Raw genomic sequence first — 14166 nt, forward strand, 5'->3', positions numbered from 1 at the left:
AAATGATGCCAAGTTCATCTGCTTGAGGGCAGGAAGGCTTGGCAGAGATACCTGCACAGCCTGGATTGCTTGGCCAAGGACAACTGTATGAGGTTAAACAAGGCCAAGTGCCAGGTCCTGCACCTGGGTCACAACAACCTTGTGCAGAGCTGCAGGCTGGAGGAATGCGGCTGGAAATCAGCCCAGAGGTAAAGGACCTGGGACTGCCGGTTGGCAGTGGCTGAACATGAGCCAGCAGTGTCCTCACGGTGGCCAAGAAGGCCAGTGGCATCCTGGCCCGTTCCAGCAGCAGAGTGGCCAGCAGGACCAGGGCAGTGATTGTCCTCCTGTATGGTGGCGAGGCTGTGCCATGAGTGCTTGTTCAGTTCTGGGTCCCTCACTACAAGAAGAACACTGAGGGGTTGGAGTGTGTCCAGAGAAGTAAAGCTCTATAGGAAAGGCTGAGGGAGTGGGGATTTTTAGCCTGCAGAAAAGGAGGCTCAGGGGTGACCTCATTACTCTCTATAGCTGCCTGAAAGTGGGGATCAGCTTGTTTTTCAGGCTTCTACTGACAGGAGGAGAAGACATAGCCTCACGTTGTGCCAGGGGAAGTCCATATTGGACATCAGGATGGATTTCTTCACTGAAAGGATGGTCAGGCATTGGCACAAGCTGCCAGGAAAGTGGTGGAGTCACCATCCCTGGAAGTATTCAAGAAATGATTGGATGTGGCAAATAGAGTAATGGTCTAAGTGCCAGGGTATGGTGGATCAAAAGTTGCATTTGATGATCTTGAAGGTCTTTTCCAGCCCTGATGATTCCATGATTACTGTTATAGTGGAATTATTTAAGGAAGTCTATTGAAAATGAGCAAAAACGAGAAACAAAATAATTAGCCAGGCCACTCTGGGCTAAATACATATTTAAATCACTTTAATGTATCATCATCATCAATTTCTCACAAGTTACACCACCCAGAAATCTTGAACTTAATTACTTCATTCCTGTATTACATGCTGTTCAAAAATGGAGGAATTATGCAATTTCAAATTAGAGCCCTAATAGAGCCTTCTGCCTCTTTAAAAATAATTTTATATATTCAGATATATAATACAAATATTATATCTATTCCTTAGCTTCTTTATTATTTATGCACTACCATCTGTAACCTAAATGCTATATAAATACAGATTTTGGTAAACAAATGCAAGTTCATAGTGAATGGAAACCATAAAAAGTTTTGAAATCCCAAGATGACCAGATAACATGTGCATATAAAACCTAAACACAGTACTTCAGACTACTTCAGACAAGTAGCTCCCAGGTCACCACAGACCAAGAAGCAAAATGTACAACTTTTGCAGGGAAAGAGTAAAAAATATGTATTTGTGGTATGAGACAGAGAAGGGTAAGGGAGAGAGAGACACACGAGAAAGTAGGATCCAACACTGAACCCAAAAGACAAATCAGGGGGTGATATGTCAGGAGACCCTGTTCAATGACATCGCAAATGCTTTGTCATTAGAAATACTGAACAGACCTGGAATTTGTTTTTCTGCCTTGTTGTGCTGCCAGATACCTTGAAAGAGTTTGGACAGATGGGTTTCATTTCCCTATGTGCAAACACAGACGGTGAATTTTCTTGATGCATTGCCACTTAAGATCTCCTCTACTGTTTGCTGCCGTCTTCCATCCCTCCGCGCTGTGACCACTTCAAATGATTCTGTGTTTCCAAACAGAAGTCAGACTCGCTGACAGAGGCTTCGCTAAGCTGTGTTAACACATGGACACAAGCAACCTAGAAGCAGAAGTGCACAAAGCCTTTGTGGAAGGTAGACGGCAGTGTTGGCACATGCTCTGAGGCACCGGCAAGCTGCTGCTCGGGGTTTGCACAGTGGGCTCTAACTGTGGAAACTCCATTTAACGGAATTGGGTTTCCACCTCCCTGTTTTTTGTCATCTGAAACTTCAGCCTCAAAAACAGGAACCACGAAATGGAAGCTCAGGGAATAGGGCAGAACAGCAGCCAAAAAGGCTCAAGTGAAGTTCTCAAAGCAGAAAGAACACTCAATTTTCCTCAGTAGTAAAAGTTGTTTTCTCCCTTTAATTCAAACTTCTTCATGTCAGTAGAGGTCCAGTTGAACAGTGACACTCGACTAAATGAGCTTGTCACTAAGAGGAAGTTACAGTTTTTGAAATGGCTCTTTACATTCAAATGAAAGAGAGGTGGAGGGCTCTGCCACAAACACTGGAAGAGACAAATGGTTAAGAAGATAAAGACCTTCAAATACCATATGTTGCCCCAAGCAGCCGTTAATTGATTTTACTGTGGTTCATGACTCTGGCTTGCTTTTAATGGTTCATTTGGCAAGTTGTTGCTGCAGCGATTTCTAATAATAATAATGTCATAATAATCTTTTAACTGGGTACAGATGTGTGGCTATTCAGGATTGCTCTAAAAGTGATTTCTGGACTTGATGAGATGTAAAAACATAGACAGTAACTTCCTTTAGTTTCTTTCTCTGTGGCACACATCACACATAGGAAGAGAAGGACAACAGTCACTCTAAGGAAAAGGAAAACTCATTCTTCCACTCATTTTGAAATAATTGCAGCAGCTAAGAGCACAACATGGCCAGCAGATAAAGACAGCATTTACTTTTACACACTACGTGTTACTGATTACAGTCATTAGTAGAACATATTTTTGCTCCACAAACTATTTTTTGGTAGAGTGGTTTTCATAGTTCTCCATTGAAAATTATATAAATGATATTTCAACTCTATCCTTGTGCTGATTCAAGCAGCAAAGTAATCAAAATTACTAAAATTATGAACTCTAATTGAAATGATATATTGGTTTTTATTGTGTACCAAAAGCTCAGTGCCAGCATTAGAGCACAAAAGGAATAAAAAAATAAACCCAAGCAAGTGAAATAATTTGCTCGTTATGCAGCTTGATAATAATATTTTATCTTTTTTCACTAGCTGCAGTCATCCTGCTGTCACTCCACATTGCTACAAAGGCTCTCAAATGCAGGAAATCACACTCTGAGTTCTCTGTTATCATTTTTCAGATGTAACAGAGGATGGACAATATACTTTTGCAGCAGATAAAAGTGCCTATTGCAAGAAAAAGAAATTTGTAGCACACTCTTCATTTCAAGTTCTTCCCCTTTTCCTTTCTTTAGAAGACTAAATACAAAATCCATACAAACTACTCACCTGACATGGGGCAAATAATCCCATCAAAGTAAATAAAAACACACAATTTAAAAAATCATGCTCCCTATAAACATCTTCAGTAGGCTTCAAATCCGTGTCAGACATGAAGCTGTGTCAGACACGACTGTGACAGTTGTTACCAGTGATTTCAAGGTGACTATTCACATACAAAAGCATGTGCTGAACTTCCATGTTCAGGACGTAAAGCCAATTAATTCAGTTTTAGCAACACACAAGCACCAAACAAAAATCCTTGCAGGGTTGCGATTCATTAATTAGCATTCCTGTATCACTATGTGGTACCTTCTAAATCACAAATTCACATACCTGAAAGGGACCAATTTGATTTTTATTGATGTCTCAACATGTCATACACATGAGGGGAAAAATTACGGAAAGGACTGTACACGTGTTGGAAGCCCTGTCCCGGGGAGCCTCAGCCTGGCAGCTGATCAGGCCAGAGAAAACTTCCACGATCGGGCTGCGAGTGACCCCCACTTGCTGGTGGGGCAGATGCCCCGATGCCTGGGGAAAATTGCCTGGGAAATCGGGCTGTGGAAGGAGCCTTAACGCATCAAAGCAATTAACCGCGACACGACCAATGCCATTTTGCTTGGGTTTCTTGGAGGGATCGGGGGCTCGCTCCTCCTGCCCCTCGCCTCGGGCTCCCTGCGCTCCCGCCTCCCTGTGCGCGCCTGTCCCGCCGGGCTCCGCCGCTTCCAGCCCGAGGCGCGGCATCCCGGCGCTCGGCGTTCCCCTGGGCGGAGCGGGCGCTGCCGCCGCCAGCCCGCAGCGGCACCGCCGCCGTGGGTCCCGGTGCCTCAGCCCCGCTCCCAGCCCCGCTCCCGGCCACGTTCGCAGCTCCATTCCCAGCCCCGTTCGCAGCCCCGTTCCCAGCCCCGTTCCCAGCCCCGTTCCCAGCCCCGTTCCCAGCCCCGGTGTCTCAGCCCCGCTCCCAGCCCCGCTCCCAGTCCCGTTCCCAGCCCCGTTCCCAGCCCCGTTCGCAGCCCCGTTCCCAGTCCCGCTCCCAGCCCCGCTCCCAGCCCCGCTCCCAGCCCCGTTCCCAGCCCCGCTCCCAGCCCCACACCCAGCCCCACACCCAGCCCCGTTCCCAGTCCCGCTCCCAGCCCCGCTCCCAGCCCCGCTCCCAGTCCCGCTCCCAGCCCCGTTCCCAGCCCCGTTCCCAGCCCCGTTCCCAGCCCCGGTGTCTCAGCCCCGCTCCCAGCCCCGCTCCCAGTCCCGTTCCCAGCCCCGTTCCCAGCCCCGGTGTCTCAGCCCTGTTCCCAGTCCCGCTCCCAGTCCCGCTCCCAGTCCCGCTCCCAGCCCCGTTCCCAGCCCCGTTCCCAGTCCCGTTCCCAGTCCCGTTCCCAGCCCCGTTCCCAGTCCCGTTCCCAGCCCCGTTCCCAGTCCCGTTCCCAGTCCCGTTCCCAGCCCCGTTCCCAGCCCCGTTCCCAGCCCCGTTCCCAGCCCCGTTCCCAGCCCCGGTGTCTCTGCCCCGTTCCCAGCCCCGTTCCCAGTCCCGTTCCCAGCCCCGGTGTCTCAGCCCCGTTCCCAGCCCCGTTCCCAGCCCCGTTCCCAGCCCCGTTCCCAGCCCCGTTCCCAGGCCCGCTCCCAGCCCCTTTCCCAGCCCCGTTCCCAGTCCCGTTCCCAGCCCCGTTCCCAGCCCCGTTCCCAGCCCCGTTCCCAGCCCCGTTCCCTGTCCCGTTCCCAGCCCCGGTGTCTCAGCCCCGTTCCCAGCCCCGTTCCCTGTCCCGTTCCCAGCCCCGGTGTCTCAGCCCCGTTCCCAGCCCCGTTCCCAGTCCCGTTCCCAGCCCCGGTGTCTCAGCCCCGTTCCCAGACCCGTTCCCAGTCCCGTTCCCAGCCCCGTTCCCAGCCCCGTTCCCAGTCCCCTTCCCAGCCCCGTTCCCAGCCCCGTTCCCAGCCCCGTTCCCAGCCCCGTTCCCAGCCTCGGTGTCTCAGCCCTGCTCCCAGTCCCGTTCCCAGCCCCGTTCCCAGCCCCGTTCCCAGCCCCGTTCCCAGCCCCGTTCCCAGCCTCGGTGTCTCAGCCCTGCTCCCAGCCCCGTTCCCAGCCCCGTTCCCAGCCCCGTTCCCAGTCCCGTTCCCAGCCCCGTTCCCAGCCCCGTTCCCAGCCCCGGTGTCTCAGCCCTGCTCCCAGTCCCGCTCCCAGTCCCGCTCCCAGTCCCGCTCCCAGTCCCGTTCCCAGCCCCGTTCCCAGTCCCGTTCCCAGTCCCGTTCCCAGCCCCGTTCCCAGTCCCGTTCCCAGCCCCGTTCCCAGTCCCGTTCCCAGTCCCGTTCCCAGCCCCGTTCCCAGCCCCGTTCCCAGCCCCGTTCCCAGCCCCGGTGTCTCTGCCCCGTTCCCAGCCCCGTTCCCAGTCCCGTTCCCAGCCCCGGTGTCTCAGCCCCGTTCCCAGCCCCGTTCCCAGTCCCGTTCCCAGCCCCGGTGTCTCAGCCCCGTTCCCAGCCCCGTTCCCAGCCCCGTTCCCAGGCCCGCTCCCAGCCCCTTTCCCAGCCCCGTTCCCAGTCCCGTTCCCAGCCCCGTTCCCAGCCCCGTTCCCAGCCCCGTTCCCAGCCCCGTTCCCTGTCCCGTTCCCAGCCCCGGTGTCTCAGCCCCGTTCCCAGCCCCGTTCCCAGTCCCGTTCCCAGCCCCGGTGTCTCAGCCCCGTTCCCAGTCCCGTTCCCAGTCCCGTTCCCAGCCCCGTTCCCAGCCCCGTTCCCAGCCCCGTTCCCAGCCCCGTTCCCAGCCTCGGTGTCTCAGCCCTGCTCCCAGTCCCGTTCCCAGCCCCGTTCCCAGCCCCGTTCCCAGCCCCGTTCCCAGCCTCGGTGTCTCAGCCCTGCTCCCAGCCCCGTTCCCAGCCCCGTTCCCAGCCCCGTTCCCAGCCCCGTTCCCAGCCCCGTTCCCAGTCCCGTTCCCAGCCCCGGTGTCTCAGCCCCGTTCCCAGTCCCGTTCCCAGTCCCGCTCCCAGTCCCGTTCCCAGCCCCGTTCCCAGCCCCGTTCCCAGCCCCGTTCCCAGCCCCGTTCCCAGTCCCGTTCCCAGCCCCGTTCCCAGCCCCGTTCGCCGCCGCCGCTCCCGGAGCCGCGCGGGCTCTGCCGCCGCTCGCCGCTGCCGGCTCCATCTGCCCGGGCGGGCCGCGGCAGCGATCTGTCCCTGCCTGCTGCTTCTCCCTCCGTCTCTCTTCTTCCCCTCTCCTTCCTCTTCTCTGTCCCGCTCCGCTGGGAACACTCACCCTTCTTTATCAATAAACAGTTCCCAGATATAATATTGGTGCGTTTGGGTTTCATTTTTGTCCGAGAAATCTATCAATAAGAATCCCCTTCAACTCCACTTTTACAGCATGCTGGGACACATGGGTTGAGGTAAAGACACTTCAATAGTGAAAATAAAAGTCACACCAAGACACAAAGCTAATCAAGGAATTCATTCACTGCTTCCCATAGGCAGCCAGGTGTTCAGCCATCACCAGGAGAGCAGGGCCCCATTCTGTATAATGATGACTTGGGAAGAAAAATGCCCTGACTCTGAACTTCCTCCCCTTCTTTCTTCTTCCCCCAGATTTATATGCTAAGCATGGCACCATAAAGTATGGGATTGGGATATCCCTTGGGTTATCTGGGGTCAGCTGTCCCAGCTGTGTCCCCTCAAAATTCTTTGTGCCTTTCTCCTTCTCTAAACCTCCTTACTGGTGGGATGGGTGAGGAGAAGCAAAGGCCTTGGCTCTGCACAAGCCCTGCTCAGTAGTAGCAAAAATATTGCTGTGTTCATCACAAATCCAAAACCCAGCCCTATACTGCCACTGTGAAGAAAGTGGACACTACCCAAGCCAAAACCAGTACACAGACCATCTTCTTCTTCTCATTACTATATGCCTGCATAAATGAAGACCAAGTTTTGCACATAACCTGAACCCTTTTTAGAGGGGTGCCTCACCCAATCTGAAGTGCTCTCTGACTCTGGTATCTCTGTATGGCTATGTCTCTGCTTCATGTTGGGCTGCAAAGCTATGCCCTGCTAGGCTCCTCCCCACACAGCCCCCTACCAGCACAGGTTGCACCCAGGGTCTTTCTGCGCCAAGGAGAAGGGCCAAAAGGAGCTGATCCTGCATTACCCAGGGTCTAGCATCAGGCACAAAAGGTGGCTGGTGTCCAAAGGAATCTGAGGGATTAGTTTTGGATTATGGGATGCTCAGCCAGGGCTTGATTTACTCTTTGTAAAGAGTACCAGACAGGGAATGTGCCAGATAGGGAATCCCTGTGGGGAGCAGACACTGGAACCAGTGTTTCTGTCTGGGCCTAGGGTGTGGGCATATTAAATTGCTATTTTCAGGAGGACCTCTGGACTCTGTGCAATAGCCACAGAGACCAGTGGAGATGCAGCTACCCTTCTTCTCTTTCTCAGCTTTCCCACTCTCTTGTCTCAGTTTTCTTCATCACTCTGTGTCCCCTTCTCCTTCTTCCTTAGTGTCTGCATGACACTGATCCATATGGCTGTAACAGAATATCATTAACCTGCAGCACTACAGAATGCTGGTGCTTTCTGCTACTTTCTATTTTTATAGTCTCTGAAGTACAGGCACCTCAGACCAAGCTGAGGGGCTGACCTGCTGCTGCATACTGATCTTGGCTGCTGTATCCCTACACAGGTTTTGTTCTGCTGGTAATTCAGGGATGGCTTGGACTCCAGGTTGTGTCTCTTCAGACTCTGGAACCATTATAAATTTTAACAATATCATAATCTAAAAGTGTAGAAGTAAACATGCGGTTTCAATTTTCAGATATGGATATGCAAATGAGGACGCCTTTGAAACTTGAAGAAGAGAATGGGTTCGCTCTATTTCTATATTTCAAATTCTCTTCTTGCCCCACCCTCATCTTTTTTCTCCTGCTTTCATTTTTTTTCTCCTGCAAGAAATTAGTAACTTGCCTTTAAAACACAACAAATATGATGTGGCGCAGCACGAGTATGCTTGTGTTCTCCTTCCAGCACAGTGTAACTTCAACATTTTCACATAGCTGTTTAAGCTAGTGTAGGATAATAGTCTGTATCATATGAAAAATAAGGACTATCGATTTTTGCATCCCTCAATCTAGGTTGTATTTTCCTTATTTAGTGACTGGATAAGCAAGTATTCACTGCATTTATTTCATTGGTTTCTTTCTGCTCAATGATTATGTTATCTCTTTATGTAGTACTATGCTGTATAAATTTGGATAGAGAGGGTATAGATTTTTACATTTCAGGCTGATTACAAACCTTCTCACCATTTAGCAGCCTGTTTTGCTGGCAGCCAGTTTAATCACATGTCCACGGTAAAGGAAAGTACATGTGATTGTATTTGTAAACTGCCTTTTTGTGAATATCACGACAAGTTATTTTGCCTCAGAATTAAAAAAAATATTTAAACCTGTGAAATCTGGGCAGACACCTTACTTTCCAATACCCAGGAATGCTAAAATTGAATAAATTAAATAAAAAAATCAAACTTTTAACCTTCTCAAATCACCAAGTTTCATCTTAAAAAGCTTCTCAAATATCTAAAGCTCAAAGCAGGTAGATTGTACCTTTGCAACTGAAAACCTTTGGTGGTTTTGCAGCAGCTTTTAACTTTTAAACTCTGAAACAGAGGAACATAAGGCATAGTACCAGATTTTGACATTTTATATATTCTCCAGTGAAAGTTGCTTATGTAACTTAAATGCGCAGTTCATGCCTTGCAGCATCAGCCTGAGAACTTGCCACAGTTACAGAGCATGCTGGCTTCCAAAACCAGGCTGTTCCATATTGGATGTCTAGATGTCTAAAGTATATTTAATTACAAATAACAGAAAAAGAAAATTAATTAAATGGGCAAGTGGCTGCTTACCTGGGAATACTCTCTGCTTGCAGAGAGCTGCAGTTTGAGTAGGACCTCATAATTTGTTGCAATTTATTTCTTTCATGACCTGACCATTTATAGGCAAGTACAAAAATGGCTTATTTTTTTTTTCTTTCTCCAGCTGCAACATAATAATGTGGTATACAATAAAAAGAACATTTCCACTGCATACAAGGAGCAGAGGAGGGGGACCCAGAAGGCTTTCTGTGTGCAGAGCTCAGCTGCCATGGAGGCAAGATAGGATATGAATTACCTTTGTTATTCTTTCCCTTATGGTCTCTACTCAACCTGGCTCATCCTCTTTATAAGAAGATGCTGTTACAGTGGATGTCACTTCAGTCCCTGTTCACAAGTGCTGGCTGTTTTTTTCCAAGACTTAAGGACAGATAATTTGGGGTAACTGGCTAAGGCTTCTAGTAAAACCACTGTCCCCTTAGTATTTCTGTACAAATTTCCAGGTAAAGTTTTCAGTGCAGGATTCTGCAATTATTTTACACCTGTTCCTGCAGTCCTGGGTTGGAATGCTTTTTCTGATTACATTCCACTAGAGAGAGGATGGGTTGTCTTCATAGTGTTCACACCTGCCATGCATCTCTTTTTTCAAGGTTCCCTATTTCTACACTCAGTGTTGTGTGCTCTGACTATATTGTAATGAAGGACCAGAAGCTTCCCAGGATCACAAAGCATCGCCTTTGTAAGTTCTGAAATGCCTACCAAAGGATGTTACAGGGATTCTTGTAAGTACTGTCCTGCTAGCATCCTTCTCTGAGGAGGATGGAGTCACTTCTTGTTTTATTGCTCTTCTTTTGAGGCATTAGGTTTAGTCACAGTGTGGACAGGCTGGAAGCTTAGACTTTGTGACTTAAGAGGACAATATGCATGAAATCCTTGGAAGGATAAAAGTTCTGTATACGTGTCCTGTTAGTGAATGTGGAAGGTTTTCAATGCTGTCCTTGCCTATCAGTGAAAGCATGTGATATAATTTCTTCCCTTTATTAGGATTGTTGGTTTTGCTTTTTCCTGCACACCTTCCTGGTTTTGCACATGGCTTCTGTTCCCAATGCAGCTTGCATCTGCTTTATACAACCTCTGCTTACAGTTCAAAACTGTAAGTCTTGAGCAGAGCAAGCAAAAGCAAAGCTCATCCTGGGCACAGATATTGCCACATGGACCGTCTTTGAAATAACAAACTTGGTTTCTCACTTTGCCTAACAGCTTCTGTTTCAGGCCATTTTGACCCAGTTTTCACATAGCTTGAGAACTCATTGCTCGCTTTACTTGGTGACTGCAATATGGCTCACTCTGTTCAGAGATTTCCACTTGACCTTTCCAGTTTAACTTGCTTCTTTGCCATCAGCCAACCAAAGGGCGAGCATTGGATACGCTTAAGGTGTCAAGGTGCTAATGTGGGCACCATTTAGCCAGTGGATGTGCAGCCCTGCAGGAGCCTGAGGAAGGATGGGTGGATGTACAGGTGGTAGAAGGCAGTGCATTTCAGAGCTTGAAGGCTTTGCATGGAAGAGCCTGTTCCAGGGAATATTAAATATTATTCCATGTCCAGAAATAAAAGTCTGCAGATCATACTGAATTTCTTTCTATCTTCCTTTCCAAATGCTACCCAGAGAAATCCTCAAGAGGAGCATGTGATTTTGCAAATATTCAGTCCCTTTGGTAAGTGACTGCATGGTGTACACACTTGGTCTTTTTTATTGTGGTGCTGGTTTAGACTGTATATTTAGACCCTTTTCATGTCCAGGAGACTGAGTCTATGTTTTTACTTAGACAATAATAAATAATTTTCTTTTAAAACATTCTTTTCCCTTAGAAAATGATTATTTTATAAGGTAAAATAGCTCCTAGATTGTGAGAACTGGGTGGCTTAAAGAAATGGTAGTGGAAGTTAAACCTTTGCTTTCTGAATTTCTGACTCAATTCCCATCCACACATCAGTGAGCAATGCTGCCATCTGATAATTGCCTGCAGCTCACATTAAGATGAGATGGTTCCTTAAGACCAGTCCTTGAGACTACAGGGAACTAGAGGAAAGAAAATGAAAGAGAAAGACCCTCAAATCTCTACTGCAATTTGGGACCCTGTGGGCACACTCCGGCTAAGAGCCAAGAACAGAGACATGAGATGCACACAGAGCATCTGCTTGGAAAAACTCCTTATCTCAGTGCATAAACTCAGCCTATCCTTCACAGGTCAGGATGTGACTCATGATTCAAGGTGCTTTGCTGCAGGGATGACCTCACTAGCCAAATGGTAATCCTAAAATGTAGGAGGCACTAGGTGCTTTCTGTTAGCTGAGACATTGCAGAAAATAGCAATTTTTCGCCAAAAGCCAGCACCAGTAAGCTGCCAACAGATGCGTCTCCCGACTCCAAATGCCCCATCTGCCTGGACAGATTTGACAACGTTGCGTATCTCGACCGCTGCTTGCATAGGTTCTGCTTCTGCTGCGTCCAAGAATGGTCAAAAAACAAAGCAGAATGCCCGCTCTGCAAGCAGCCCTTTTTTTCCATTTTCCATACGATTCGTGCTGAAGATGACTTCAAGGAGTACATACTCAGCCCTTTAGAAACAAGTTCTTTTGCCAGCCCCGATGGCCGGAGGTTTCGTTATCGCACTACCTTAACGAGGGAACGCCGCATGCGCGGTTCCCCTTCCCGAAGGATGCTGTCCCCTCCGGATAACGGGATGTTGTTTGAAGGGCTGTCGAGCGAGCCAGCGCGGCACAGACACAGAGAGATTCAGCAGATGATCAGGAGGCTGGCCTCCAGGAGAAAGGCTAGCGCGGAGGGCAGATCTCTGCGGCAGATTCAGGAGGAGGACATGATCAGCTTCCGCAGGGCTCTGTACCGCACCGGCGTGCGCATCCGCAGCATTCAGGACGGCGGCCGGTACCGAGAGATCTCGGCAGAGTTCTTCCGCCGCAACCCCGCTTGCCTTCACCGCTTGGTTCCTTGGCTGAAGCGAGAACTCACAGTCCTCTTTGGTGCCCACGGGTCCCTGATCAATATCGTGCAGCACATAATCATGAGTAACGTAACCAGGTACGATCTGGAAAGTCAGGCCTTTGCTGATGATTTAAAGCCATTTTTGCTGAATCGGACAGAACACTTCCTGCACGAATTCATCAGTTTTGCTCGTTGTCCTTTTAACTTAGAAGCCTACGATCAACACGCCAATTATGACTGTCCTGCACCATCGTATGAGGAAGGAAGCCACTCAGACTCATCCATTATTACAATCTCTCCAGATGTGGCGTACCCGCAAGGACCCGATAATAGTTTGTCTGTACCTGGTCTTGGCCAGGCCCCGTGGGATGATGAAACTCCGGGGCCTTCCTATTCCGTTTCAGAAGAGGCTCGTGCCACCATAGCTTCTCCTCTGGAGTCATCAGAAAGTTCAGATGAGGACTCTGCTTCAGGGAGCCAAAGAACCAAGGTGCAGACTGAGTTACAGGCTAATGCTGACTCAAACGACAGTGGCTCTTCCTCAGACAACTGTGTCATTGTTGGGTACGTTAAGCCATTAGCTGAGAGGACACCAGAGGTGGTTGAGCTGTCCTCTGACTCTGAGGAGTCCATCAAGGAAGAGAAAAGGGAAGATGTCAAGAAGCAGCAACCGGTCCAGTGTCACAGCTGGAGTGACAGTGAACCAAGCAGGAGCTTCTCACCACATTCCCCAACATATAGGGAGGATGTAGGAGATTGCAGTAGGCATATACAGTGTCATTAAAAGACCATGTGAGCTTCTCTTTTGAGATTAACTTTATAGTTTTCCTGTTGTCAGAATATTGCCGATTTCGTACTTTGATTTTAAGTTACTAAAAAGCTGCATATGCCTGCCAGGAGATAATAAGATTGGAATGACTGGGCTGGGCAACACAGGAAAAATTTTCAGAAATGCCTGAATTCCAGGAAACAGAAACTCCTCTGTGAAAATGTCTTTTCAATCAATTGTAATTACACCTGTCCACTGATAACCTCAAGGCTGAGATGAGACATTAGATTAATGCTATCAAGTGTGCTGGACTTCACAGACAGACTGATTTAATGAGTTGCCTCAAAAGGTGTTATAATGGATGTGAGTTAATCTCCTCCCTGCATGACTGGATCTCATTGTTCCAAATCAAGTTCCCTAGTCTGGCAGACACTGCAACCTGGAGCATCAGCTCAGCAAGCAAGGCTAAGCCATTGGAAAGCATCTTTTCTCCAGGCAGATGTAGAAAATGCTGCTTAAATATTTTATTAATTTTTTAATTCATGAGGGCAATAGGGAATACTGCCCAGTGTTCAGGACAAACACAAACAAAGTTTTTTACAGCTCTGATCTTCTCTGGAGAGGAGAAAACCCTACCTCACATAAAGTTTGCCTGTTTCCTCACTCCCGTGTTCTCACATATTTTATTTAGACACATACTTCTCATGCCAGCTTTCCTTTACGAATGATCACTGGGAAATGCAGTTCACTCCCAGATAAGCATTCCTGACATTTCCTTCTTATGTTAGCTTTCTCCTGACACAGGAAAAGCCAACATAGGACTTCTTCTGTGCACTGGAGGATTTGGGAGTGGAGTGATCCTGAGTCAGTGTTGAGAAAGAGAGATCTGAGATGAAACTTAAAAGTTAACAATATGCTTTTCTGTTCAACTTACAATCCTGTAGCATCAGAAGACTCTGATGTAAGGGGAAAAAAAAAAAAAAAAAAGCAAGGATGTTAATTTTTGTACTGTCAGTTGAAACTCTGCCCAGGAAATGGAACATATTGATAATATAAACTTTTGTAGATAGTTGAAGTGTGTTGGATTATGTTTGGCTTGGTTAGTGGTAAAACTTACCTTCTTGATCTTTTGTTACCTTGTTCTCACTGTAAGTAATTGGGAACTTTTTCACTGAAGCTCACCTGACAATTTTGAAGCATTTAGACAGCTTTGTTTCAAATTGCTATTTTCAATGTCAGTAGGAGAATATAAAGTATGTGACTGATGCATAACTCTTAGGCACCAGAAACAAGTCAAGAAGGCCAGCTGTAGAGATGACTTCCTGGTTATACTTCATATTCCACATGGTTTTCTGAAAATCAA

The 14166-nt window shown here is 48.3% G+C and overlaps 1 protein-coding gene across 1 annotated transcript; it reads left to right on the forward strand.

The window, feature by feature from the left end:
• The first annotated feature begins 10532 nt into the window (after positions 1-10532).
• Positions 10533-12818, forward strand: LOC110467767 (E3 ubiquitin-protein ligase Topors-like). Its single transcript, XM_077790405.1, has 2 exons — positions 10533-10548; positions 11395-12818. The coding sequence occupies exons 1-2, from the start codon at positions 10533-10535 to the stop codon at positions 12816-12818; spliced, it is 1440 nt and encodes a 479-aa protein (XP_077646531.1).
• The last annotated feature ends 1348 nt before the right edge of the window (positions 12819-14166 follow it).

The sequence above is a fragment of the Lonchura striata genome, chromosome Z (genome assembly GCF_046129695.1).
Source record: "Lonchura striata isolate bLonStr1 chromosome Z, bLonStr1.mat, whole genome shotgun sequence".
NCBI classification, from domain to species: domain Eukaryota; kingdom Metazoa; phylum Chordata; class Aves; order Passeriformes; family Estrildidae; genus Lonchura; species Lonchura striata.